This window comes from Carya illinoinensis, chromosome 6 (assembly GCF_018687715.1).
Source record: "Carya illinoinensis cultivar Pawnee chromosome 6, C.illinoinensisPawnee_v1, whole genome shotgun sequence".
NCBI lineage: Eukaryota > Viridiplantae > Streptophyta > Magnoliopsida > Fagales > Juglandaceae > Carya > Carya illinoinensis.
Window position 1 is genome coordinate 32929274 of NC_056757.1, and position 27627 is coordinate 32956900.

The 27627-nt window shown below is 38.4% G+C and overlaps 1 protein-coding gene and 3 pseudogenes across 3 annotated transcripts; 3 read left to right on the top strand and 1 right to left on the bottom strand.

Moving 5' to 3' along the window:
• The first annotated feature begins 1159 nt into the window (after window positions 1-1159).
• LOC122313339 (SUMO-activating enzyme subunit 2-like) lies at window positions 1160-10937 on the top strand. Of its 3 annotated transcripts, none has more exons than XM_043128235.1 (11): window positions 1160-1556; window positions 1692-1781; window positions 6554-6637; window positions 6722-6940; window positions 7382-7483; window positions 8127-8585; window positions 8699-8931; window positions 9565-9658; window positions 9790-9972; window positions 10069-10166; window positions 10291-10937. In XM_043128235.1, the coding sequence occupies exons 1-11, from the start codon at window positions 1524-1526 to the stop codon at window positions 10622-10624; spliced, it is 1929 nt and encodes a 642-aa protein (XP_042984169.1). In that variant the 5' UTR covers window positions 1160-1523; the 3' UTR covers window positions 10625-10937. The 3 variants fall into 3 exon arrangements, with proteins under 3 accessions (XP_042984169.1, XP_042984170.1, XP_042984171.1); XM_043128236.1 differs by having other exon boundaries at window positions 1161-1556; window positions 8702-8931; XM_043128237.1 differs by lacking the exon at window positions 1160-1556 and having other exon boundaries at window positions 6709-6940.
• A 1514-nt stretch (window positions 10938-12451) lies between these two features.
• On the bottom strand, window positions 12452-15574 carry LOC122313104 (annotated as a pseudogene).
• A 4926-nt stretch (window positions 15575-20500) lies between these two features.
• On the top strand, window positions 20501-26365 carry LOC122314368 (annotated as a pseudogene).
• A 258-nt stretch (window positions 26366-26623) lies between these two features.
• LOC122312781 lies at window positions 26624-27627 on the top strand (annotated as a pseudogene).

Consider the following 27627-nt stretch of genomic DNA (forward strand, 5'->3'; position numbering starts at 1 on the left):
CAAAATTTTAAAAATAAAAACATATTTTGTCATTTTGAGAAATGATGATGCTAGTGGCCTGTCTAGTATTTACCACTAGGCATACCATTAGTGCAATTTTTTTTTTTTTTTTATCATCTTTAATCATTAAATATATATATATAACTTTACCAATAATTACTTTTTTAATTATTAAATTTTTAAAAAATAGCTTAACAATTAAATCCATTGGTATAAGTTGGTCAGCTGACTATCATATTTATCTTAGAGAAATCTATCTAAATAATTTAAAAATAGAATTATTATATTTTCAAATTAGTGTAAAGAATATATTATACACACAATTTAAATGGTAAAATTTTATTTTTAAAATTAGAATTTTACCTATCGACTTGAAAATTGAGTTTTAAAAAAATAAATCTCAAAACTTTAAAATTGTTACTATTTAAAAGATATTAATAATTTTCTTTTTAATAAGAGAGATGAAGTTTAATCTTAAATTTTTTTTTATTTAAAAAATCGAATTATATGCCATTAAGTAATTAAACTCTTCACATATATTAATAAACTTGAATATCACGTGAACGCCCTGAGCATTTGTAGGGATATTGGTCTCGCTAGTGAGCTTTTTTCAACTATAAAATGATTAAGAAAAACACAAAAATATGACAAACCATTAATTAAAATTAATGTTAAAGTATGTATATATATATTAAGGAAGAAAAAATATACATCGTTTCATTATTTATTTATGAGAAATACGTTAGTTATAAAGTAATTAGATAAAAATAATCTTATAAATTGATGTGATTTAATATAATTTATCAAATTATAAAATTATTTTTATTGTAAAAAAAATCTGACAGATTACAACTATATTAATTTTATGTAATTTATTTATAATTGTAACTACTGTTTATTTGTTTATCGTGGTAGTGGAGTATTTAATATTTTATTAAGATTTGTTTATTTATTTATTATTTTTTATTACTATTTATAAATTAGATGAAAAATATTAGTGAGGTTTTTAAAATTTTTTATTCAATTTGATTGTTTATGTATTTTTATTTATTTATTTTATTTGTAAAGAAGTTATGTATTTTTATAATAATTAAAAATACTTAAAAAAGTAAAATAAAAAGTTAAAAGTTTATAATTAGTGGGCCGCACGATCCAAATCATATACTCACCGCCGAGGTGCAGGCTGCCGCCAAACACCCACCCTCGTAGATCACTGACAGTGAATTCCGAGAGAGAGAGAGAGTGATTTGCTTCGTATTCCCACTTTTTGCTCTCTCTCTCTCTCTAGAAATTTTATTTTTATCCAATTTTGGCGCCTCTGCGACTGCGTAGCTGCTGCTTTCCACGAAGGCCATGTTTACGACCTCTTAGATTCTGCCCACCACCAGCACCACCTTCTTTCTCACGTCCCGCTTTCGATTCCCCACAATTCCTCTCCCTCCCTCTCATGCTGTATAATATTAACATTTCGTATTCCAATTTCCAAGTCGCTCATCCTCGTCTCTCTCTTCTTCCTCTCTCCAATGGCTTCCCAGCAACAGTTCTCTGCTCTAAAGGTACCCGAAATATAATTCCCCCCCCCGCCCCCCCACCAAAAAAAACCAAAAAAAAAAAAAAAAACCAATTTGCTTGGACTTCGGAGGTCTTTCGGTTCGCTGATCGAATTATTATTGGCTTTTTGAGTTTTGTAGGGCAAAAAAGTGCTTATGGTTGGAGCAGGTGGTATTGGCTGCGAGCTGCTCAAGACTCTCGCTCTGTCTGGCTTCCAAGACATTCATATCGTCAGTTGCTTTTTTTTTTTTCATTATTATTTCTTCCTCTTCTTCTTTATCATATTTCGAGGAACAATTACGAATGGGCTATTTCGTATTTTCATTTCTGATACTTTTACAGGGGTTTTGTTATTTCGGAAGTGGGGAAGGGTTCTAGTGTTTAATTTATACGGATTAACTTATCAAACAAAATTGATACGGATTAAAGGACAAAAAAACCTTAATTTGCTACTTGATTGAAGTTTATGTGTTCGTTGTCGCGGGGTTTAGTACTTGCTTTGGGTTCTTTTGATGCTGTTTATGGGAACTTCTAAGGTAAGGTCTGGGAACTTCCTTTTATTACAAAATCTATTTTTTATAACTATAATTTATACCACAAAATTCTTATTAACTATCGTTTATTTATGACTGTACTAATTATTCCTCTTGTAATCAATGACGAGAAGGAAAAAAATTCCCATGCTACTTACAATCTCTCCCCTTTTATGCTATATCATATACGATTAAGAATTTTATGGGATCGAGTTTCTGTATATTAATCTTTCTTTCTTTCTTTTTTTTTCTTTTCATTATTAGTTTGGAAGATGTACTTATCAGAAAATGTTTGGGTAGGTGCGGTAGTTGTGGACAGATGTGGCCAAGTTTGAGATGTTAACTTCAATAGCAGTTGAACCGACTGATTTATGGTGATGCACATATCTGGGACTAAACTAGTTGTATGACCCCTGACAGTTCATCACAGGATCGTGAAAGCTTCTTATTTGAAGTCTTTTAACATTTTTTTAGACATGGTAGGAATTCGTATGTCACTTACTGTTACTTTGTTGTCTTTGTGTCATTGCTTGAACCATAGATGGTGTTGGGAGGGAGGGAGGGAAAGTTGGTCGTTGTTTTAGTTGTGAGGTTTGTCAGAGATTGTGGCAGTGGTGTTGCCTTTGTGTTAGTGGTATTAATGACACTAGCAAGGGTAGCTGTGGTACTTGGATCTTAACTTTGGTGGATGTGGTGGTTTCTAGCTATAGGGCTAAGTGGCAATAGTGCATTAATAATAATGAATAGCCTAAGATGGTGATCATAATGAGTTCAGTGTATATCTCGTTTGTCTTAGTGGTGGGGGTCTTGGTGGTGGTCTCGCCCATGTGTGATCAAGACCTGCTTGAGGATATCTATGAAATTGGTTTGGTGGTGCTATCCCCTTCTCTTGATCATCTATAAGGTGTAAATTTGATTTTGTTGTTGGCTGCCATTGTTTTGCTAGGCTCTGCTGGGATGTATTGGGCTGAAATCAAAGTTTTGTATGTTGAACCTATTCCAACCTTAGATGTGATTGTCATGTTGGTCAGAAGGTGTAACACCCCGCTCCCCTAGTTAAGTTTTTGTTTTTTGTTGTTGTTTTTTTTTAAAAATTCTAAAGGAAGGGCCAAGTACAAAAATTTCTTATTATAAATAGAGTCATTTTGAATTAAAATACTAAAATCGTAAATGAGAGTGCGTGGAAGCATTTATTAAAATTCTCAAAGACCGTGCCATAAAAATCATAACTTATCTCTGCACATGACCTAAGCCACTATTGCGCTTCCCTGGATTAAATCTTTTTCTACAGCTCTAGCTTCATAATTATTTTGACCTAGGGTGGCTTAAAAACACAAAACAAAGTAAAATGAGTTGAAGACTTAGGTTGTGTTTGGGTAGTGAGGTGATCTCAAATATTCTATGAATAGTAGTGAAAAAGTAATGATAAAATATCAAATAGTAGTACAAAATAGTAAAAAGTAGGTAAAAAGTAATGATAAAAAAATAGTATTCTTAACGTAAACATAACATAAGGTTTTTCATAAAATATTTCGTGTTGAAAACTTAAAATCATGATCATTAATGCGTATGCTTATGCCATTTATAACTTGTTCTTGAATTATTTGACTTATTATACTTATCTCACTGGCCCACATACTTAACCCTGTGTGCAAGGTTGAACACTGGCCCCACATCTTGTGGCCGCAAGGGGAGTTGCTAATAGTATTCTAGCATATTATGGTGGACCACGTTTAGATCTGTGGCTTCCACATCCACCAATGAATTCGCATTGGTGCTATGCATTTGAATGACCATCTGACTAATTGTTCTAAACTTATCTTACACTTGATCTTATGAAAGCTTGCGTGTCTTATGCAACATGAGATGCATAATACATATAATACATACATAACTATAATATGCGGAATGAAACATGATGAACGACGTACTTGCAAATATCATAACATGCGTGGTACATGAACATTGGCTTCTAAAGAACTGAATTTAATAAATATATATAGCTAGCTAATGTATGCTAATCATAATTTATGATCAAGGTACTTACCTTGTAGTACCAATATTTCTGACAATTAAACGTTCACATCGTACGATGGAGTAAAATGGCCGAGAGAAAACAAACATGCAATTTGAGGAAAGTTGTGAAGAAAGAATAAATCGCTCTATGAACAAAAGGAACTGAGATCCCCAAGCACTTGAGAAGTGGAAAGGGCAAAAATGTAATTTAGTTTCAAAAGCATTTATCAAATGATTCAAATTATGGAAGGCTACCATTTTTTTTTTCATAGGGAATGATCGAAGGATTTTGCTACAGCCACAGACAAAAGCCATAGATGGTGGTCACCAAATAGGCTATTCATCTTATTATTATTATTTTTTTTGCTTTTTTTTTTTTTTTTGTTTTCCTTACATTTTTATATATCTTTAAATATATATTTTAAAAAAATCACAATATCATTTTAAATCACAATATCATTTTAAAACACTTTCTTAATTACTAAGTAAAAAAAAAAAGAGAATTAGTGGCCACCATCGATGACTTTTGTCTGTGGGAGTAGCATTATCCATAATTTAGCAGTACTTGCTAAGAGAAAAATGAAAGAAAGAGAAATCGTGAAGGAGGCTTAGATCTGGGGTAGTTACAAATGTATAGGAGAGAGAAAGAGAGAGAGCCTTATGGTAATTCTAGTGAGAGAAAAAAATGAAAGATAGAGAGAGAATCGAGGTTATTTCTGGCATGCTGAAGGTAAAAAGAGGGCTAAAAACAAAAAAAATGTAGGCTTAAATAGGTAGGTGCATGAGACTCTATTTATAGGATTTTATACCATGTGAGTGATGATATGGGTTGGGTTTAGGAATTTTAAGGTGAAGAGGATTCTAGAATTGTAATCCTGGTGTGTTTAAAATAAAAAAACATACTCTAGTAGTTCATTAAATGTAGGATTGGGAGTGACTAAGACTGTCTAGGAAACTCCAATCAGTGATGATTTTAAATTGAAATAAATTTCTAATAGTTGATCTTTAAATTCTAAAAGGAGTTTAACTCATTCAATAAATAATAAATGGGATTTAACCTAGCTATTGAGTCTAATTAAAATTGCCAATCAACCTGAGAAATTTATGGCTCATGGGCTTATCCAATATGGCCCATTAAATATAATTTAGGTCTAATAAAAATTATTATTATTCCAATTTTAGAATTACTGGGCAGGGTCATTACAAAAAGGCCTTACCTTGGTGAGGTTTTATGTCAAAAAAACATTAGAAATGTGGAGTAGCATTGCCTTTTGCTGCATTACCCATCTAATATAACTTAGTGTAGCTATTGGATGAAGAAGTCTGCACATTCAATATTGTTTCTCCTTCCTCCGGCTGAGATTTAGTTGGTGTTATATTGTAAGCAGCTTTTGTGCTGGATAATTTATTAATTTAACCATTCTGATTGGCTGACTAGTGAGCTATTGCCGTGTGCGGTTTCTAAGGTTGTGGCGATAATGTAGGTTTGTATATTAGTTGAGGATGGGAGGTGCTCTCTCATCATACTAGAATTGTGTTGGGAGATGGTTCTAGAATAAAATTCTAGAGCGACATATGGGGTGAAAATAATACACTAAAAGAGTTATTCCCCTCAGTATTCAGGATTGCATGTGAGAAAGAAGCTTTAGTGGCTGATTTTATGGTGATAGTTGGGGATCAAATCCAGTGGAACATCATCTTTTGGGCCATTGGTAGTTTTGAGGAGTTCTCTCGACTTTTGTTTTCCGTGAGACCGAGCATCCAAGGAAATGATAAGCTGTGGTGGGTACCTGCAGGTAAAAGCATATTCTCGGTTCGATAGTTCTATAAGTCTCTCACACACCCTCAATTTCCATGGAAGAGGATCTAGCGTCATACAACGCCTCCCCAAGCAACTTTCTTTGCATGGACAGCTTCAATGGGAAAAATCTTGATGACGGATAATTTTTGAAGATGTGGGGTGATCATAATAGATTGGTGCTGTATGTGCAAGAAGAGTGGTGAAATTTTAAATCATCTTCTACTACATTGTGATGTTGCTAGAGCGTTATTGGCTGAGGTGTTCAGTAGATTAGAGTTAGTGTGCGTTATGCCCGCCACAGTGGAGGTGCTCTTGGCTTGTTGGACAAATCTAGGAGGTATTCCACAAATCAAAGCAATGTGGAAGATGGTTCCTATTTGTACTCTAGGGTGCTTATGGCAGGAGTAAAATGCAGGACGTTCGAAGACATGGAGCGATGATTTGAGGATTTTAGATCTGTTTTTGTTAGCATGTTATTCCTATGGGCCATAGCTATAGATTTTAATGGTTTAGACCTGCATGATTTTCTTGTTTCCTTTTCTTCATCCTAGATAGGTGTTTCCTCTTATATACCATCTGTAGGTTTGTATTATAATCTTTTTGGAGTCTCTGTCAACAATTTTGCTGTTCATTTTTTAATATTAACTTGCAGATTGACATGGACACCATAGAAGTGAGCAACCTTAACCGACAATTTCTATTCCGACAGTCACATGTTGGGCAGTCCAAGGCCAAAGTAAGTACATCACCAAAGTCCTGCATCATTTGTCTTGCACTGGCACTTCTTTTTATATGATCTTCTCATAGAATTTTTAACCAGGTTGCTCGTGAAGCTGTCTTAAAATTTAGGCCTCACATAAAAATTACACCATACCATGCAAATGTCAAGGATCCTGACTTTAATGTGGATTTCTTCAAACAATTTAATGTTGTTCTGAATGGACTTGACAACTTAGATGCAAGGCGACATGTGAATCGCCTATGCTTGGCAGCCGAAGTTCCTTTGGTTGAAAGTGGGACGACTGGCTTCCTTGGACAGGTGATCTGCTGTCTTATAAAAATTTGAAACATATTTTCTGATCTTATACTAAAAGAGGTCTATCATATGGACTTTATTCAATTATGTCTTTGGTGATACTTTTTTCTGTTCCGTTTGTCATTTTATTGGCTATATGTATATACACGCACTCAAAATTCAAAGTGGATCATTTACCTATAAAAATAAAATAAAATAAAATTCAAAGTGGATCGTTAATTCACACAATCCGTGGAAGTGGTGACTCTTGTTTATTCCACTGAAGATGTTTTAATCAGGGAAACCTACACTTTTTGTCCACATATGTAGGCATCTGTTGTGTTCACATGGAAGAGTCTTTTCTATAACAATTGTATGATAATTATTCCATGCAGTTCATTTTATAGGATATGAGATTGCTGCTGCTCCATCTATTATGATCATTTTTTTACTTCATGGGTGTAGGTAACTGTACATGTGAAGGGAAGAACAGAGTGCTATGAGTGTCAGCCAAAACCTGCCCCAAAAACATATCCTGTCTGTACCATTACCAGTACTCCATCCAAGGTATTTCATGTTTTTAGTCGTTCGCTACTGCTTGGTTTTTGAGTAGCTGCTTTTATATGTTTGTATTGGAAGATAGGAGCCTAGTTGGCAGCAGTTAACTGTGCATTAGAACCTATACCTTTTTTCTAGATGGTGCCTTAATATATATATTTGCGTTTTTATAGAGGCGGTACTTACAGCTGTTATTTTGTTCAGATTAGTGAGTATTTAAGCAAGAATTCCTATAATGAGAAAATAAGACATGAAGTAGGATAATTTTGACAGGCAAAACAATGCAGTGGAGAGGCATCCATGGGACCAAGAACAATATTGTGAAAATGAGTTTCTGTTAGGAGTGAAACTTTCCTTTACAAAGGACATGAAAGCTTTAACTTGCAGCTCCTAAGTTATCGTGGCTGCCATTTATTTTAGACTTTCAATATATAATTGTTAGAAAATAAATTGTATTCTGATTGAGCAGTTAAACTCAAAAATGCATAATGTCCTGTGCTTTCTATCAGCTTACAGTAATAATGTTCTTAATTAGATGAATGATCATTTGTCACAATGGTTAAATGACTGATTGCTCGATCATTTGCATGATAAACTTCTTCTCCATAAGTGTTGGTCTATGATGGTTGTTATTTTTTATTTAATTTTACAGTTTGTTCACTGTATCGTATGGGCAAAGGACCTACTTTTTGCAAAGTTATTTGGAGACAAAAATCAGGAGAATGATTTAAATGTGCATTCTAGTGATGTTGCTAGCTCATCAGAAAAAGCAGAATATGTTTTTGAACGTAGAAAAGATGAAGACATTGATCAGTATGGAAGGAGAATATATGATCATGTGTTTGGTTATAACATTGAAGTAGCTTTGTCCAATGAAGAGACGTGGAAAAACCGTACTAGACCAAAACCTATCTATAGTAGTGATGTCCTGCCCAATGGCCTGGTTCAACAGAATGGAAATTTGGATAAAAACTGTGCAACAGATGATCTATCGTCAGTATCTGCCATGGCATCTCTGGGAATGAAGAATCCACAGGATATATGGAGCCTTATGGAGAATTCAAGAATCTTTTTGGAGGCTTTCAAACTATTTTTTATGAAGAGGGAGAAGGTTTGGCTTGAACCATTGCTGTGTTTGGATAAAGCTCTCAACCACTTGATTTATTTTTCCCATGTCAACAACTGATTTTGTTTTCTGATTTTGTATTCTTCTGTGGGGGTAAGCAGGAGATTGGAAACCTGACTTTTGACAAAGATGATCAGCTAGCTGTGGAATTTGTTACTGCTGCAGCAAATATAAGGGCTTCTTCTTTTGACATCCCTTTGAAGAGCCTTTTTGAAGCTAAAGGTATTGCTGGTAATATTGTACATGCTGTTGCAACAACGAATGCTATTATTGCTGGGTTGATTGTGACAGAGGCAATCAAGGTGCTGCAAAGTGATACAAAAAATTATAGGTGTGCGCAGTTTTCGTTCCTTTCTATTTTGTGCATTTACGTTTAAAATATGTTTCTGCCTTTGGTTTTCTGGATGGATGTGTTATTTGCATGTGCGGCTTCCTGTCCTCATTTGTTAATGAGCATTTAGGAGCTGAATTCATGGCAGTATATACTGCTTAAAAAAGAGGATGCTTTAGCTTTTGCTAACCCCCAGCTGGTAAAAAGAAAAAGAAGATACTGTATACATTATATCACGAGTAAATTCATAGTCTTTCCTTTGAATACTTTGGCTCTGGTTGGCTTGCTTTTAAAGTTAGAGGGGAAGGCCCCATTTGCGAAGTTCGTTTACTTTTTAATTTGGTCGAATGAGTGGAATATTGTCAATCCCAGGATAATGCAAATGCCGCTGTTGAGATTTTTTATTTTTATTAAGAGCTTATGAGGGACATGAGTCAATTTTTTTTGTACGGAGATTTTTATCACCTTTTACCATGTTACTAATCGGTGAGATACCATTCATGGGTTAATGTATAGCATGAGTAGTACCCCCCCCCCCCCCCCCCCCCCCCCCACAAAACCCAAAAAAAAAAAAAAAAAAATCTGTATATTTGGCTGCTGATTTCCTCTTATATGATTGGGATTGTTATGTAGGATGACATATTGTTTAGAGCATCCAACAAGGAAGATGCTGCTGATGCCAGTGGAACCATTTGAAGCTAACAAATCTTGCTATGTTTGTTCAGAGGTATTTTAGATCTCTCTCCCCCTTCCCCCCCCCCCCCCCCCCCCCCCCCCCCCCCCCCAAAAAAAAAAATTTAACTTTCTTTTAATCATCCACAAGTACAATATGCTCACATTTGGTATGACTGAAAATAGACACCACTAAAGCTCGAGATCAATACTCGTCGTGCAAAGTTGCGTGACTTTGTGGAAAAGATTGTTAAGGCCAAGCTTGGGATGTACTTTCCCCTTATTATGCACGGGTCAGCACTTCTTTATGAAGTTGGTGATGATCTTGATGAAGACATGGTAGCAAATTATGCAGCCAATCTCGAGAAGGTATATATCTTTCTTTGTGTTTGATCTTCACTTGTCATTTTGTTCTTGATGTGCCCCTTTTTCTCTATTTTTTTGCTTTTTAAATTTTGATCTCAGGTGCTGTCTGAGCTTCCTTCTCCAATTACTAGTGGGATTACTGTCACAGTTGAAGATATGAAACAGGAACTTACGTGCAATATCAATATCAAGCACAGGTTTTTCTTTACTTGAGCTTCCTATCTAACGTGCGAAGTGCTTGTTTAGATTGACAAGTTTCACAACTATAAAATTTTGGCGTTTCCTTTCTGTTTTGGGGGGCATGCATTTCTATTTTGGCAGAGAGGAATTTGATGAAGAAAAGGAACCTGATGGAATGCTTCTCTCTGGATGGACTCGAGCTTCTTCAGTGGAGAAGGATGATAACAAGCCTATTGGCAATGGTGGGAGCACATCAAATGCATCAGTGGAGGTTGAAAAGAATGATGAGATAAGAACTGTTCCTTCTGGGAAGAAAAGGAAAGTACGTGAGGTTCCCATGGCTGCTGCTCAAGATTTTTCGAATGCTGCTGATGGAACTAGAAATCACAATGAATTGGAAGTGATCGTTGATGAAGACGATTTTCTCATGCTCGGTCAGGATCCTGGCATTAACAAGAAGAAAAGGTTGCAATAGTACTCGACTTAATTATCAAGGGCGCATCTTACATCCTAATTTTGTACCATTAGGAAGATATGGTGATTCTTTTGGAGCTCATAATGGTCGCTTTAGGTCTCGATATTTAGCCTTTTGCTTGATTTAGATAGAATTAGTTGTTCTCTCTATCCCCCTTGTATTTGTTAACACAGTTGTAACAATGTGTATTCTTCGTAGCTATATTAACACGGGTTAGCGCTGTACTGTAGCAATGATGGAGATTGACCTGAAATGAACTTTGCTCATTGAATTAATTAATGACCATAATTCTCAGGAGCTATTTGAAACATTCCTTTTCAAGTGTAATTTACTAATTTTCATGTGCAAGTGATATTTTTCTTTTGAATTCATAAGGTGCAAGTCATGAACCGGTTGGAGCATCAAGAAACAATGTAGTTAGCTTGCTAAATTCTTTGCACGGATTCCCAAAATGCTGTTCGTCGGCTGTGGAAGAAGATGCTAATCCATGGTTATGAGAATCAAACTTCAGAATCAGACTTGCTTTTTTTGAAAATTAATGCAGAGTGGCTTCCGATAACGACAGATTACAATATAATTAGTCATGAATTTTGTTAAAAGAAAATTACAATATATTTAACATTAATATTTAATTTACTGTAATTTATCGTTGAAATTTGAAATTTATATAGAGTAGAGAAAAAAAAAAAAGTCAATAATTAATTAACATAAGGTGTAGCACATTGTGTGCTACAGGATGCTCTCCTACATGACGGAAGGTGGATGCTCTATTGTTGTTTCTTCAAACCCTCGAGGCAACGAACATCTGCCATGCACGTAAATGTTGTCAGTATCTTTCTGCATATTGGCTTTAAAGAGAGGACACAACAATAGAGAGATGAGGAAAGTGTTGACAGTGATGACGGTTTTATGTACTTACGAGTGTATAAACGAGAAAAAGCTGGTGGATGTAACGTTCAGAAAGGTAGCACTGGGGATAAGAGCACACCCGTAATCATGGGTAGGAGTTGCATTTGGGGTTCGAAAAATGTGGGCTGGTTTTGGGGACTTTAAAAATTTCGTGTTAGAGGTGGAGACATGACCACATTCTTATCGACACTCCCTCTGGTTCATTCAACAGCCCCTACCTTTAATTTTTTTTGTACGAGGCATCTCATCTTTATCCCCTGAAAATTGACCTTTTTCCCTTGTCATGCCTCAAAACTTTGCACACAGAATCGTGGTGGAGAATTAAAGATGATTTTGGCCATTCACTTGGGTAGATAAAGTGCAATCACTTAAGTGCACCAACTTGGATAGCGCATGCAGCGTCCAAATGTAGCACATATGCTGATCATCTCATGCCTTTATATTCCATTGCCTATGGTCATATGTTTACTTTTCCCAGTTTGGGTCAGACAAATTGCATGATTTATCCTTTTGATGAATTGATCCAAAATGGGTTATTTGATGCTAATGTTTGCCATAGACAATCTGCACTTGTTTTCTCAGTACTTTTACGGGACAAGGACACTTCATTTTTTCAATTTTGGACAGTTACAAAAGGATTATATAAAAATAAACCAATAAGTTGATGTAACTTAATGGATGCTTGAGCTGCATAACCCCATTTGGGGGATTAATGCAATTAGAAAAACACTTGTTAAGCAATTAAGCCCTGTGAATATGAAAGCAAACCTTTAGATTGAGTGAAGAAACTGATGGAAATTTCTGGTCGTCCATTACCGTAACAAGAAATAAGAAACCGATTTGCACGCAATAATAATAAAACAAAGAATCACTATCCTTTGAACTTTTTGACAAATTCAATCTCTAACTTGCATGGTACAAAAAAACATAATGCTCTAATATATAATATTGATAATGTATAAGATTACTAGGAGAGCATCTGTGCATGCATGCATCCTTTCCTATATTGAATACATGAATCATACGGTATTTGGAAACTAATAATAAAAGACCAGGTGGATGAACAATCATTTCATTGAGCATTGCAGATTATTTGCAGGAGAGAAGCGTGCGCTCAGAGCTTGGAATTGCTGCTGAAATGTCCCATCCATGATGACGCGGATCAGAACGGCATTGAAGTTCCATGCACCAGATGCTTCAAACTTGTACTTGCATAGATCAGTACTCAATGTTTCAATGATCATCATCTACCATTGAGATTAGCAAACTGGGAAAACATTGCTGTTCCTGAATGCCCATTCATGGCCTGAGCTTGGGCTGGACTCTCATGCTCTTCCGGAGTAGAGACCAGAAGGCTATCAGAGGTGGAAGCAGTGGTGGATGATGTCACAACAGCAGGAGAGGTGGAAACAATGGCAGAGGAATTGCTTTTGCTTTTATCATCTTCAGCATTTCCTTGCGAGAAAGTCTCTTGAAGCTGCAGAGCGAACTCTAAGTTCCAAAGCACATCTCCCATTGTCGGCCTGTCCACCCCATGTTCAGCCAAGCACTTTTCTGAAGCCTCAGCAAACTTCTTCATGGATTCAGGATTAATGGAACCAACGAGTAAGGGGTCAGTGATCTTGTCAATCAAGCCTTTTCTCTTCCATTGCATAGCCCAGTCAGCCAAGTTAACTTGCTCCCTAGGGAGCGCTGGGTTAATGGCTGGCCTTGCGCAGAGCACCTCAAGCAAAACCACCCCGAATGAGTACACGTCTGATTTATCTGTCAATTGTTGCCTCCTGAAGTACTCAGGATCTAAAGTACCCGAAGCTTCCTTTCACTGCAGTACTCACATGACCTTGCCCCATTGGAGCATCCTTTAAGAGCCCAAAATCGGCAACCTTGGCGGGGAAGTTTTCATCGAGCAAAATGTTGGTGGTCTTAACATCACGGTGAATTATGCCCTGTGCAGTTCCGGTGTGAAGGTAGTGAAGCCCTCGAGCCGAGCCTATACAGATCTCCAGCCTCTGCTTCCATGACAATGGGGGCAAATCCTTGCCATACAAATGATCCCTGAAAGGACCATTGGACATGTACTCGTAAACCAATATCATTTCCGAGTTTTCGTCGCAATATCCGATCAGGGAGACCAAATGTCTGTGTCGTAGTTTCGACAACATTTGGATCTCTGTCTGGAACTCTGTAATGCCCTGTTCCGACTGAGGGTTCCCTCGCTTGACTGCTACTTTAGTCCCATCGTCGATCACCCCGAGATACACATTTCCAAATCCACCAACGCCAATTACTGCATTGAAATCGAAATTCTTGGTTGCCTCCTGCAATTCCGTGAATGAGATGTACCGGCCTAATCCCATAGTCGAGGAGTAAAAGTTGCTCTTGTGAGACCCCATAGAGTTCTTGCTTGTCATGAAGCTCGTGTCACTAGCATGAAGAGGGAGCAACCATGAAGAGAAGCTATTCCTCTTCCGCCAGTCTGGAGGCCTCTTGTGCCGCTTCATAACCATTGCACCAAGACCGATGAAGGCTCCGAACATCATAGCAAACCCAACTGCAGCCACCTTACTGCGGTTGCTCCCGTCAGCAGCCATGCTTCCTTCAACTCCGAATTCTCTGTCAAGACTGTTCACCGAACTGCTGATTTTGAAGACCTCTAGACCGTTCAAAATGGCGTTCGAATCACCGGAACCCAATTTAGAAGGATCAATTTGGACAGTTAGTCCGTTAGACATCAAGGAAGCATTAACCACAATATCCTTATAGTAAGCCATTGCCAAACCATTCAAGTTGTGTGACAAATCCAAATCAGATATCGCCATTTCCCCATTAATGTAAACGTTGAAATAGAGGTTATTGAGAGCTTTGCTCACAATGTCACAGAAATGAAGCCGAATTAGGTACCCAAAACCTGGGTCTGCCTCAAAGTTCCATGTCACGTTGAAATTAGGCTGACTGACCTTGGCATCAGCCATTTCAACTGCGGAAGCATACATTGTTTGTGGCGCGATCAAGGGCGTCACTCCCTCGGGGTATTTGACTATGGTGGTCGAAACGGAGACGCTCTTTGCCAGGTTCTGGACTTAAGGTACGACGCATCGGGCTGCCAAGTCCTCCCGAGAGTATCGTTTCCGGAGGTGATAAGGGGTCCTCCCATATTAAGCCGGTACATGGTTTGGTAAGCGTATGCGGATAGCCCCGAAACTTCGCCGACAGGCAAAAGCCCGTTGGCGACTTCGGTGATCAGCTCATCGGGTGCCGCAACCACCTCAGTGGCGTTAATGAAAGCAGCGGAATTCTTTATGGGCACGAACTTGATCGAAAAATGTGGCTCGGTCACGTTGAGAAGGAACTCCTTGAGGACGTGTTTTGAGCTGTAGTTCATATTAAAGCTGTGGAGAAGCACGTACTTATCGGTGCTGACCGAGAATGTGGCAGTCCTGAGGTCGAATTGGTCGTTTGAAAGGGATAGAAATGGAGGCGAACCCAATGCCAGCAGGCCGAGACAAGGGGAAGGAGTAAATGGCTTCTTGGACAAAGATTCTTGCCGATAAGTAAATGGGTGAAGGAACATCGGCCTTCTCCACTGAAACCTTGATTTCATCCTTGGCTTCTAAGAATTGCTTAGATTGCTCTTCGGTTCTGAACACTCTTCCATCAGGAAGGGAGGCTAATTTATCGGCGCTGGTGTCAATGAGGAAGTTGTCCTGGGGAACGAAGGGAGCGAAGGCTGAAAATGCGGTGGTAGAGGCAGTAAAAAAGGCGTAGATAAGGACCAGGAGAGTAGCCATCGACGATGGAAAAGGTGCTGGAAAGGAGGATAGAAAGAGATTGGATGTGGGCAAGTTTCTTGGTTTCTTTCCTATGATCTCCATCCCTCCTGGGTGAGGAGGTGAGCAGAATGCATGGAGAAGAAACTAACAAATTGGTCTTGAAAAAGAGCCTGTTTTGGTATCTTTGTGATGGGTTTTTCCTTCACGTTCTGTTACTGTTTTTCTTGGATAGAATTGGAGGGAAAGAGATGATTTTTACCATGGACATGATTCTTTTGTTGGGTTTGGCTCCTTTTTTGGGCACTACCAACTAACTAACAGTTATAAAAATATCCCATAATTTGAAAAGGTCAAACACCATTCCTATCCTTCCTCTGTCTCTCTCATTAATCCATCCAAATCTTTGCAGTCGAAGGGAGGCCTTTGATGCATGCATTTTAGGACAAATAGCCAAGTGCTGGTCTAGACGTGCCATGCATTCCTAATCTCCGCCAACACAGTGCAACCTAGCTCAACTTCTATAAAATGTTCGAGTCCTCTTAACTTTGTTTGTTCTCGAAGCCATGGCTGTTTATAACATGATCATGGTTGTCCTCTATCTGCAGTTTCTTCATAGCAATCTTCTCTTAGACAATGAGTTTGTATGAATGGTGGCATGTAATAACACGGTACATTTGCTAGAAAAGTTATGTATAATGTAAAGTATGTAAATATTGTATAATCGTTTTGAAAAAAATATAGTCTATTATTAAAATAATTAATTAATTTTTATATAAATTCTATATTTATTTAATTTTTTAAAAATAATTACACAACGTTTTAAAACTCAACTGCAAATATCGTTTCTGTGAATATTAATTTTAATTCCGACACAAATTATCTGAATTTATTTTTGTCGGTCTCTTTTTACGGCTGCAGATAACTTAAGGAAATGGAAATGACAAAAAGTAAAAGAAAAGTCAAATATTACGTGGGCAAAGACCCCCTTCACCCCTGCGTTAGAAAACGTCGTTAAAATTAACGACTCCTGCAGAACGTACGCGCCCAACAACACATTCCGACGTCGTTATAAACACCCGTCTAACACCACTTCACCCCCCTCTCCCCTTCTCTTCCACGTCTTCACGAACGTCTAAGGAAGATCGCCCAGCCCATACCCGTCTATCGAAGCTTTGACCGTTTGGGCTCTGAGAAGAAAGGTACGGTTCAATTCCTTATGGTTCGGGTTTTGGATGTTCGAATACGGAGTAATCTTCTCTCCGATGACATTATATTGCTGATTACATATATGTATGTATAGATATTGATTATCGAATCCCATGACTTTAGGCTTTTTTTTTAATCTCACGCACTTTGTTTGATTTATCTGTTTTTCAAAACGTTACCTAGTTCGCTTGTTATGCTGTAATCTCGGATCTCCCTGAGCTCTGCAGTGTTTGAAGTTCTATTACTTTTGTTTCTGTTGCTATTTTTGGGTTTTCTGATTTGGACTCACTCTACGATGCCTAAAGAGTAGCAGATTGACTCGATTTCGGGGCCACTTTCTGTTGAGTTTGGCTTGATTTCCTGCTGAAAATGTATTTTTTTTGGGAGTTGGCTCGACCTTGGCTCAAGCAAGCTGAGCTTGACACTTCGCTCGATGATTCGCTTGAACGAAGTGGAAATAGAGAGTTGCGCTTGACACCCACTCGAGGCTCTGCTCGAGCAGTATGCATCCAGAGAGTTTCGCTTGACACCCACTCGAGACTCCGCTCGAGCGGAAGTGCAACCCTAACCTTTGCTCGACATTTCGTTTGAGCGAATGTTCGTAAATCAGGCCCGTGCTGCTACAGTATAAATATAAATGTTTTAACATTCATTTAAAAGACTTGGACCTTTGTGGCTGCTGTATTTTTGAGAGAGAAAAACAGAGAGCATCCTCTTGTGATATTCCTAAGTGTGTTTGAACACTTTGGAAGATGATTTTGTAATCAATACTTTGTACTCCATCATTTGTTGATAGTGAAATCATTGAAACCGACCCTACCAGTGGACGTAGGCTCACATTGAGCTAAACCACTTAAATCTTGGTGTTATTTGTGTGCTTGTTGTTTATTTTGTTGCTTCCGCTATTATTTACTTCAACTTAGCTTTTGTTTTTTCAGTCTATTCCCAACAAACTGGTATCAAAGCGCTAGGCTTTGTGCAAAGTCTTGAGGAATGGCTATGGCAAAGTTTGAAGTGGAGAAATTTGACGGCCAAAATAGCTTTAGCTTATGGAGCATCAAGATGAAGGCTTTGTTGCGACAACAAGGCTTGTCGAAAGTATTGGAAGGGAAGGTATCCGATGATTCTCCTGCACCAGCAATAGAAGATGAAGAGAAGGCACATAGTGCCATTTTGTTGTCATTATCGGATGGAGTTTTGAGGGAGGTTGCTGATGAGGAGACCGTTGTTGGTCTTTGGTCTAAGCTTGAGAGTTTGTATATGAAGAAATCTCTCACCAACCGTTTGTATCTGAAGCAACAGTTATACACGCTCAAAATGAAGGAAGGTACTCCTATCTCTGAACACTTGGATGAATTTAATAAGATTATCATGGATTTGAGGAATATCGATATTAAGCTTGAGGAAGAGGATCAAGCTCTAATCGTTTTGTGTTCGTTGCCTATGTCGTTTGATAATTTTGTGAATTCGATGTTGTATGATAGAGATACTATTTCCTTAGCGGATGTGAAATCTGCTTTGAACTCTAAGGAATTGAGAACTAAATTGAATTTGAAGGGGACGGATAATCAAGCTAGTGGTTTGTTTGTTAAGGGTTCCTCTAGCAGGGGTAGATCAAATGAGAGAAGTTCAGAGAAGAACAGGAGTAAATCCAAGGGCAGTTCACAGTTGAAATTTAACAAGAAAAATATTAAATGTCATTATTGCTATAAATTTGGCCATTACAAAAATGAGTGTCCTAAACTGAAAAACAAAGAGGAAGGCAATAGTTCCTTTAATGCTGTTAGCGTTGCTGATGAAAAGTCTAACAACGTAGATATTGTTCTAGCAATTAGTGGCTCAAATAGTTGCTATGGTGACAAGTGGGTCATGAGCTCAGCTTGTACCTTTCATATGTGTCCCAAGAGGGACTGGTTCACTACCTATGAGTCAGTCAACAGTGGCTTCGTTTTGATGGGAAATGATATGGTGTGTAAAATTGTTGGGATTGGTTCAGTTAGGATTAAGATGTTTGATGGGATTGTCAGGACATTGTCTAACGTCCGACACATCCCAGATTTGAAGAAAAATCTTATTTCCCTGGGCACTCTTGATTCTTTAGGTTTCCGATACACCATTGAAGGTGGAGCTATTAAAGTCAGTAAGGGCTCCATGATTGTAATGAAAGGAGATAAGACAAATGGTCTTTATTTCCTTCAGGGCAGTACAGTGACAGGTGCAGCTGTAGTGTCTATTTCAGATAATCCAAACTCAGACAATACCCATCTATGACGCATGTGTTTGGGTCACATGAGTGAAAAGGGAATGTCTATCCTGAGTAAGCAGGGTTTGTTGTGCAATCAGAAGATAGAAAAGCTTGAATTCTGTGAACATTGTGTGTATGGAAGATGGTACCTTTATGCTTAATGTGGTGCACGTGGACCGAAAAAAATGGCCGCTGTTTTGAGAATAAGGAACGCTCTCCGGATGCTTTTCGAGCTTTTTTCTTTCACACTCTACTCCTTTGGGCATCTACTATTGTTTTGACTGGAACGAGTCTACTATCCGTAGCACTTAGATTGTAACTAGGTTCTTTCTTGTATACTCCCTGTGTACTAGGGCTTGGCCTATTTACGTGGATCAATAAAATTTATTTACTTATAAAAAAAAAGTTTACTACAAGAGTTCACAAAACTAAAAGTACTATGGACTATATTCATTCTGATCTTTGGGTCCATCTTCAGTTCCATTGAAAGGTGGAGCCCAGTATTTGCTTATCTTTATTGATGATTACTCACGGAAGGTTTGGGCTTATTTTCTGAAACATAAGAGCGATGTATTTGCTAACTTTAAACAGTGGAAAGTTTTGATTGAAAATCAGACAGGCAAGAAGGTTAAGCAACTCCAAACTGACAACGATATGGAATTCTGTGGAGGTGATTTTGATGAATTTTGCAAAGATGAAGGCATAGTGAGGCACCGCACAATGAGACACACTCCACAACAAAATGGAGTAGCTAAGCGGATGAATAGGACTCTCTTGGAGAGAGCCCGTAGTATGCTTTCAAATGCCGGCTTGTCTAAAGATTTTTGGGCTGAAGCAGTCAACACAGCTTGCTATTTGGTTAACCGCTCTCCAGCCACAGCTATTGGTTTAAAAACTCCAAATGAGGTATGGTCAGGTACTCCCTCCGATTATTCAAATTTGAAAATTTTTGGTTGTCCTGCATATTTTCATGTTAATGATGAAAAACTTGAGCCAAGGGCAAAAAATGGCATATTCATTGGATATGCCAGTGGGGTGAAAGGGTTCAGGTTATGGTGTACTGATCCCAAATCACCTAAGTTTGTAACTAGCAGGGATGTAGTATTTGATGAACAATCCATGCTTAATCCGAGAAAGGAGTTTATTGTGTCTACAGGTGAAGAGCAGAGTAATGGTAAGAAGGTGGAGTTACAGGTTGAGGCTTCATGAGGGGTGCCAGACGACACCCAAGGTCATGTTATTTAAGATGAGCATGATCCTGATTTTGATGATGGCGCACAGGGTGAGCAAGATTACAGTATTGCTACTGGTAGACAGAGGAGGCAGATCAGGCCACCTTGAAGATATGCTCATGCAGATATGGTGATGTATGCACTTACTACAGCCGAGGACATAGATGGTAAGGAGCCTTCCAATTATTCAGAAGCTGTCAAAAGTAAGGAGTGTGCACAATGGTGCGCAACAATGACTAAGGAGATTGAGTCTCTTCACAAGAACCAAACTTGGCATCTGGTTAAGTTGCCTAAGAAGACAAAGACTGCTGGTTGCAAATGGGTCTTCAAAAGGAAAGAGGGAATCCAAGGTGTTGCAGATGCAAGGTACAAGGCACGCTTGGTTGCAAAAGGCTACAGTCAGAGAGAAGGCATCAACTTCAACGAAGTTTTCTCTCAAGTTGTGAAACACAGTTCGATTAGGGTGTTGCTTGCCATAGTGGCAACACATGACTTAGCGCTTCAGCAACTCAACGTTAAAACAACGTTCCTGCATGGTGACCTGGAGGAGACCATTTACATGCATCAGCTGGAAGGGTTCATTGTTCAAGGAAAAGAAGATCATGTGTGTAGATTGAAGAAATCATTGTATGGTTTGAAACAGTCTTTGAGGCAATGGTATAAACGCTTTGACTCTTTTATGATGGATCATGGTTATGTGAGGAGTAGCTATGATTGTTGCATTTATTATAGGCAGTTATCTGATGGGTCTTTCATCTATTTGCTACTTTATGTTGATGATATGCTTATTGCTGCCAAAAGCATATCTGACATTAGTTTGTTGAAAACCCAACTTAGAAATGAGTTTGAAATGAAAGACTTAGGTGCTGCAAAGAAGATTTTGGGGATGGAGATCCATAGAGATAGGAAAGCTGGAAAGTTGTATTTGTCCCAGGGAAAGTACATTGAGAAAGTTCTTCAGAGGTTTGGAATGTCTGATTCCAAACTAGTAAGCACACCACTTGCTACACATTTTAAACTTTCAACATCCTTATCTCCTCAGACAGATGAGGAGGAACTGTTCATGACTAGTGTTCCTTATTCCAGTGCAGTTGGCAGTATTATGTATGCAATGGTTTGTACTCGTCCAGATATTTCACAGGCAATGAGTGTTGTTAGAGGTATATGGCTAACCCGGGTAGAGCTCATTGGCAGGCTGTGAAATGGATACTCAGGTATTTGAGAGGTACTTCGAACCTTGGTTTGATATTTGATAGAGAAACTGACTACAATTCAAGGGTGGTTGGTTATGTTGATTCTGATTATACTGGGGACTTGGATAAGAGAAGATCATTGACAGTGTATGTTTTCACTTTGTGTGGCTCTGCTATTAGTTGGAAAGCAACACTACAATTTACTGTTGCTTTATCAACTACAGAAGCAAAGTATATGGCAGCAACTGAGGCTGTTAAGGAGGCCATTTGGTTGAAAGGTTTGATCAGTGATTTGCGATTACAGCAAGATGCAACTTCAGTGTTTTGTGACAGCCAGAGTGCAATACATTTGACCAAAAATCAAATGTATCATGAGAAAAAAAAACATATTGATGTTAGGAATCATTTCCTTCGAGAAGTTGTTACAGAGGGAGTGTTAGAAATTCAAAACATTGCTACTACTAAGAATCCAGCAGATATGATGACAAAGCCAGTTCCGGCATACAAGTTCAAACTTTGCTTGGACTTGATTGGTGTTCGGGGTATGTGATTCCCTTAGGGGATTTGGTGGAGGGGGTCGGTTCCTTATTTAATGGTTTGTTGTTCAGGCTCGACGGAATTCAAGCTAAGGCGGAGATTTGTTGAGTTTGGTTTGATTTCCTGCTGAAAATGTATTTTTTTGGGGCTTGACCCTGGCTCGACTGTGGCTCAACCCTGGCTCAAGCACGACACTTTGCTCGACACTCCGCTTGAGCGAAGTGGAAACAAAGAGTTTCGCTCGACACTCGCTCGAGGCTCTGCTCGAGTGGAAGTGCAACCCTAACCTTCGCTCGACACTTAGGTCAAGCGAATGTTCGTAAATCAGGCCCACGCTGCTACAATATAAATATGAATGTTTTAACATTCATTTAAAAGACCCGACCTTTGAGGCTGCCGTATTTTTGAGAGAGAAAAACATAGAGCATCCTCTTGTGATATTCCTAAGTGTGTTTGAACACTCTGGAAGAGGATTTTGTAATCAATACTTTGTACTCCATCATTTGTTGATAGTGAAATCATTGAAACCGACCCCGCCAGTGGACGTAGGCTCACATTGAGCTGAACCACTTAAATCTTGGTGTTATTTGTGTGCTTGTTGTTTATTTTGTTGCTTCTGCTATTATTTACTTCAACTTACCTTTTGTTGTTCGGTCTATTCCCAACACTTTCTAATTCCCTTGAAGATATATGGTTGCTTATCGTTTCCATTTTCGTTGTTGCCGTTTCCCGTTTCCCGTGGTGCTATGCTTTTTATTTATTTCAGTGGTCGTGTACGATGGTTGGTGTCAATAGCGAGTGCTGTTGAAAGTATCAAAACTGTTTTTCTAATTTCTTAAATTAATTATTATTGAACAGGAGAGCTTCTTTAGAAAAGTCACTGTTTTTATTCACATGGGAAAGATTTTTGTTCACTTTAGATTAAAGTGGAAGTTGGTGGTAATCTGAACCCACTCAAATCGAAACGTAGAGGTGATGGTGATGGTAACTGAGAAATTTATTTTAATAACTTTAGGGATTTGTATAACAATTTAATTTGTTAATCAAATTGTAGTAATTTTCTCGATTTTGTTTTCTCCATCTAAAACAGTTCCTTGAGGCGATTTCTTTTAATGCACGCTGATTCTTGTGTTCTTTATCATATTGTTGATGGGCTATTTATTTATTTTTTTGCTTTGGACTTCCTTGTAGAGTAATGGTATCTGGATAATTAGCTGAGTTTGAACTTTGGAAAATGCGAGGATGGTTGTGCGATTGCCATTAGAACTTAAAAAGCTTTGGTGTCATTGATTATGGGGTCTGCTTGTTGTGTTGCTGCTAGAGATAACAGTCCACCAAATGGGTGGAGAGGGGAAAATTTGCATAGGAATGTTCGGTATTCTCCGACATGGAGCTTTCGATGGGATAACCCAGGGCGAGTAGCTGGCGAAGAGATTTCTATGGGTTGCTTCTCAGATGGGGTAGGCCGGAATGGTCGATTGGGAATTAAATATGAGCCATCATATGCTGACGATGGGAGTCCTTTCCAAATATGTGCATGGCAGAAGTCTCCAAATTCTGAAGGAACTGCTGGGCAAGTGAGAACTCTTGCTTCAGGTACCTTCAGACTGGCAGCTCTTTTAAGTTTAATTGCATTTCCTATGATGTTTTGTTGAGTTTCTTGCATATGTAATCTGACATATATAATATCAATTTTCTTGCTTTACTGTAGATTTGAGAGAGAGCCTTTGTATTTTTTTATTATATATATGTAAAAATATAATTTTATTGCAATTACAATAGACATAGTCCAAGTATATTCTCTACATAGAGAATATACTTGGAAAACGCCTAGCAACCACTAGGAACTAGATAAAGATACAAGCAAATTATGAAAAGTAGTCTCATTACAAATGATAATAGAAGCCCAATAAAATAAAGTGTTGAAAAAGAATATCTTCCACTGATCCAAGGAATGCTCCCGATCTTCAAAATGCCTACCATTTCACTCCATCCAATGGCACCACATAAAACAATGAGGAATCCTTTTCCACCCTGCAGCAATATGAGCATTACCCCGAAGACCACTCCAACTCCTGAAAATATCCATTACTCTTCTAGGCATTACCCATACCACACTAGTCCGGTTGAAGATATCATCCCACATAAATTACTGCCTATGGTTTAATATTTTAAGTGAATCCCTTGTCCAATTGGGAATATTAAGATCTTTTAGTGTTTGTTAGGTACGCTCTTCTAAAGATTCAACTAGTTCTTATCAATCATATATGAAGATTTAGTTTCTTATGCATTTTTATTCCACTCTTATCTTTGGAGTGACATATTTATGGGTTACGACGCTGGAAATAAAGAGGAGCTTTTGATTCAATTGTTATCTCAGGAGATCATTATAGCTTTGTGATAGAAATCAAGCTAGTGGAAGGCTTTAGGCATGTAATACCTAAGATTGTGTATAGGAAGTTGGTTCTTATAATGATTTAAAGGAGATCCATTTATAATCTTGAATAGTCCTTTTTTAATATAGGTTCACATGTACCGATTAAAAAAAAAAAAAAAAAGAGTATAGTCCACATGTGGCTTGACTTTTCTTGGGTCTTTATAAATGTTATCAAGCTAATCTCAAATGGGACTTGATCCATGCTGCCTATGATGCTGCCTATGATGGAATGACCCAACTAGAACATCGGGGATTTAAGGGGGAGATTATAATATCCCAATGTGTATAGAAAGATGGTGAATGAGATTTCATATATCTTGAGAAGGAGAAGTTGGTAGATGGAGTCAGTGAAGACAGGCAAAAACTAGACTTTCATGTAGATGCCGCCCAAAAGTTGTTGACTACTAGGCAGGCTTCTTTGTTCCTCGGTGGTTACTTTTATGCAAATATTTACTTGATGTCTTATTTATAGCGATATTTAACTCCATATCACACAGAGAGATGATGTTGAATTTTTTAGCTCTTAGGAAAAACCTGTTTTCATTTTCCTTTCCTCGAGAAGCTGGTTTTCATGGAGGCATAGCGAAGGGAGATTCTTTAGATTTTTGGATTTTCATGGATCTTTTCCTAAGACCTTACTAAAATATCGTGCCAAACAATTAGGAAAATGAGATCTGTTACCCTATCAAAATGATGACCTCTCCAGTATTCCCTCTTCTCCACATTTCTCTCCTTTCCTCTCTCTCGCTTTTTGGTTGTAGATTTTGACCTTCGGTACCTGTGATGTTACTAATCTTTTTTTCTGTGTCTATCGTCAGATCAATCATTTTCAAGGAATATTTCTATGGGCATGAGTTTGGAGCAGGTAGAGCTTATCTAGTGGAGGCCGCTTTCTTAAATGATTTTGTGATTCTGTCATTCTCGTTACACCCTAAATTTAACTTTTCTCTTCACATTTCTCGATCACAATGCAGGTGAAGGAATCTCCGACAGGTTCATTTCCATCTCCCTTTAAGCCGTCACTTACAATGCCTTCTACCTCATCCTTGTTGTCGTCCCCTTTGTCATCCCAAAGTCATCTGCCTCCTGCGAGCTCTACCACGTCAGGGTGGCCCAGACGTTCTCCAGGACACCAGCTTTAAGGCAAGTATCGGATAGCCAAATCCTTGGATTCAAGTCACCAGACAGATACTCAGTTTCTGAAGAAAGGCCAGTGCTCCCAATCAATGAATCGGCTAGGGGCTCCCGTGGGGGCTCTTCTGATGGCTGGTCTAGGCATGCCTTCAATGGTCTCATGGACACCTCTCGTAGAGAGAGGTGGTCTTTCGATAGCGATTTCTTTGGCTTTAATTACGAGGAGTTAACCCGATCCAGTAGCCGACTTTCTACTTCTTCCTCTGTTGATCTACAAAGATGTGGGGTTTGCTCAAAGCTCCTGACTGAGCAATCGTCATGGAGTGATCAAAAAATTATTTCCAATAATGAGCTTTCTGTAGTTGCTGTGCTAACTTGTGGGCATGTTTATCATGCTGAGTGTTTGGAGAATATGACTCCTGAAATTAGCAAGTATGACCCAGCTTGCCCAGTTTGTACTTTTGGGGAGAAGCAGACCCTGAAATTTTCTGAAAAAGCACTGAAAGCTGAAATGGATTTGAAGGCTAGAAATAAGAGATCGAGGAACCAAGTTGTGGATAGCTATCTTGATGGTAATTCTTTTGTCCTTGATCGCTTGAAAAATATTGGATGTCAAGGGAACGGTTCCAAGATGTTTCGCAGTTCCAGCTTGAAAGACTCTTTGGGGAAGCCTTTCTTGAGGCGGCACTTCTCATTAGGCTCAAAAGGATTCTGAAGCCTTGTCAGAGAATCACTCTACTAGAAAGAAGGGGTTCTTCTGGGTTTGAAAGTATTAGCTTGAGGAGTCAGGGTGTAAAAAAAATCTATAGAAGATAAATTCAATATAAGAAGGAAAAAAATAGTAGGGATCGCATTCTTACTTTCTACAGATCGATTTGTTCATGCATTGACACATATATGATTCGATCCAGATGGGCTTCTGTATGGATCTGCCAAACGGACAACGTCATGCCCACTTCCATTATGCGCATTAGTGGAAGAGGGCTAGGCAATAGACCGATAATTAAATTTCTTGTCGATGTTAACCTCACTTTTTTTCATATTAAATCTTGGAGGCAATTTTTTATTGGTCTTTAAATATATACTCAATTGATAGGAATATCAATCAGCATACAAATAAAGGATAAAAATAGGGATGAAAATCCCAACATGATATCACCCTAACAATCAGAGTGTAAAGCAACCAAAAAAAAGGAAAAAGATGGTTAAAGGAAGAGGGGTAAAAGGAAGAGGGAAATGGGACCACAAGAGTGGTTTCAATTCCATAATTTCTTTCTTGATTCTGAGGTTACCATCTTACGGTGAAAATGGACATTTTTGCAGATGTTAGCAAGCTTTCTTATCCGAGTTGCATTATTCATCCTTACCCAAAAGCCAGAGCCATCAACATTTGTCACTCCGGAAACGAGTACGTTTCTCGTGGCTAAGTTGGCAGTACCCTTCGTGGCTCTTTTGCAGTTTCCAGTAAAGACACTTGTGAAATCCTTGTTACATGCAAAAAATACACACTTCTTCTCTGACTATATCCCATTATTCATCCTCCATCTAAAACAAAAAGCTCAAGCTAGTAGCCTTAGCTCAAACCTGCTATTGCAAAAATGGCTCAAATACTAGATAAAAATGGCAATCCAATTCAGCTCACCGATGAACATGGCAACCCGGTCCGATTAACTGATGAATATGAGAATCCCGTTCAACTTAAAGGTGTGGCTGTCGAGCCCCAAACGCTAGCTGCAACAACGGAGAAGGAGATTACCACAGGTGGTGGTGCTGCTGCAGGTGAGCATGATGATCAGCAGGAGCAGGAGCATGGAGCAGCAGCATGAGGAGGTTTCTCGCTCCAGTAGCTCCAGCTCTGGCTCGGTGAGTAGAACATATTTAAATGACGCTAATTGCAGATAATCTATATTTTTGTTTTCTTTTTTTATTTGGTCGTCTCTCCATGTTCGGTGTCAATTGCAGTACGAGGATGTCGTCGGACAAGGTCAAGGTGGGGAGGGTGAGGGTGGGGAAGGCAGGAGAAGGAAGAAGAAGGGATTAAAGGAGAAAATAAAGGAAAAGCTAACCAGTGGAAAGCACAAGGACGAGCACAAGCACTCGCACTCCAACACCACACAGATTTCTATGTTGATTTATGTTTAGTGCATTATTTAAGTGGTCAGTTAATACCACGTATGTATTTTCCTTTTATGTTGGGATGGTTGTTACTTGTTGATTTAGTCTTCTTACCACGTTTGTAGCAGTTAAAACGTGGGCTTACTTTCAGTTTTTATTTCAGTTCTCTGTAAAGCTATTTAACAGCCAAGTTTGTTATTGAAATGTTGAAGTTGATTTCCTCCA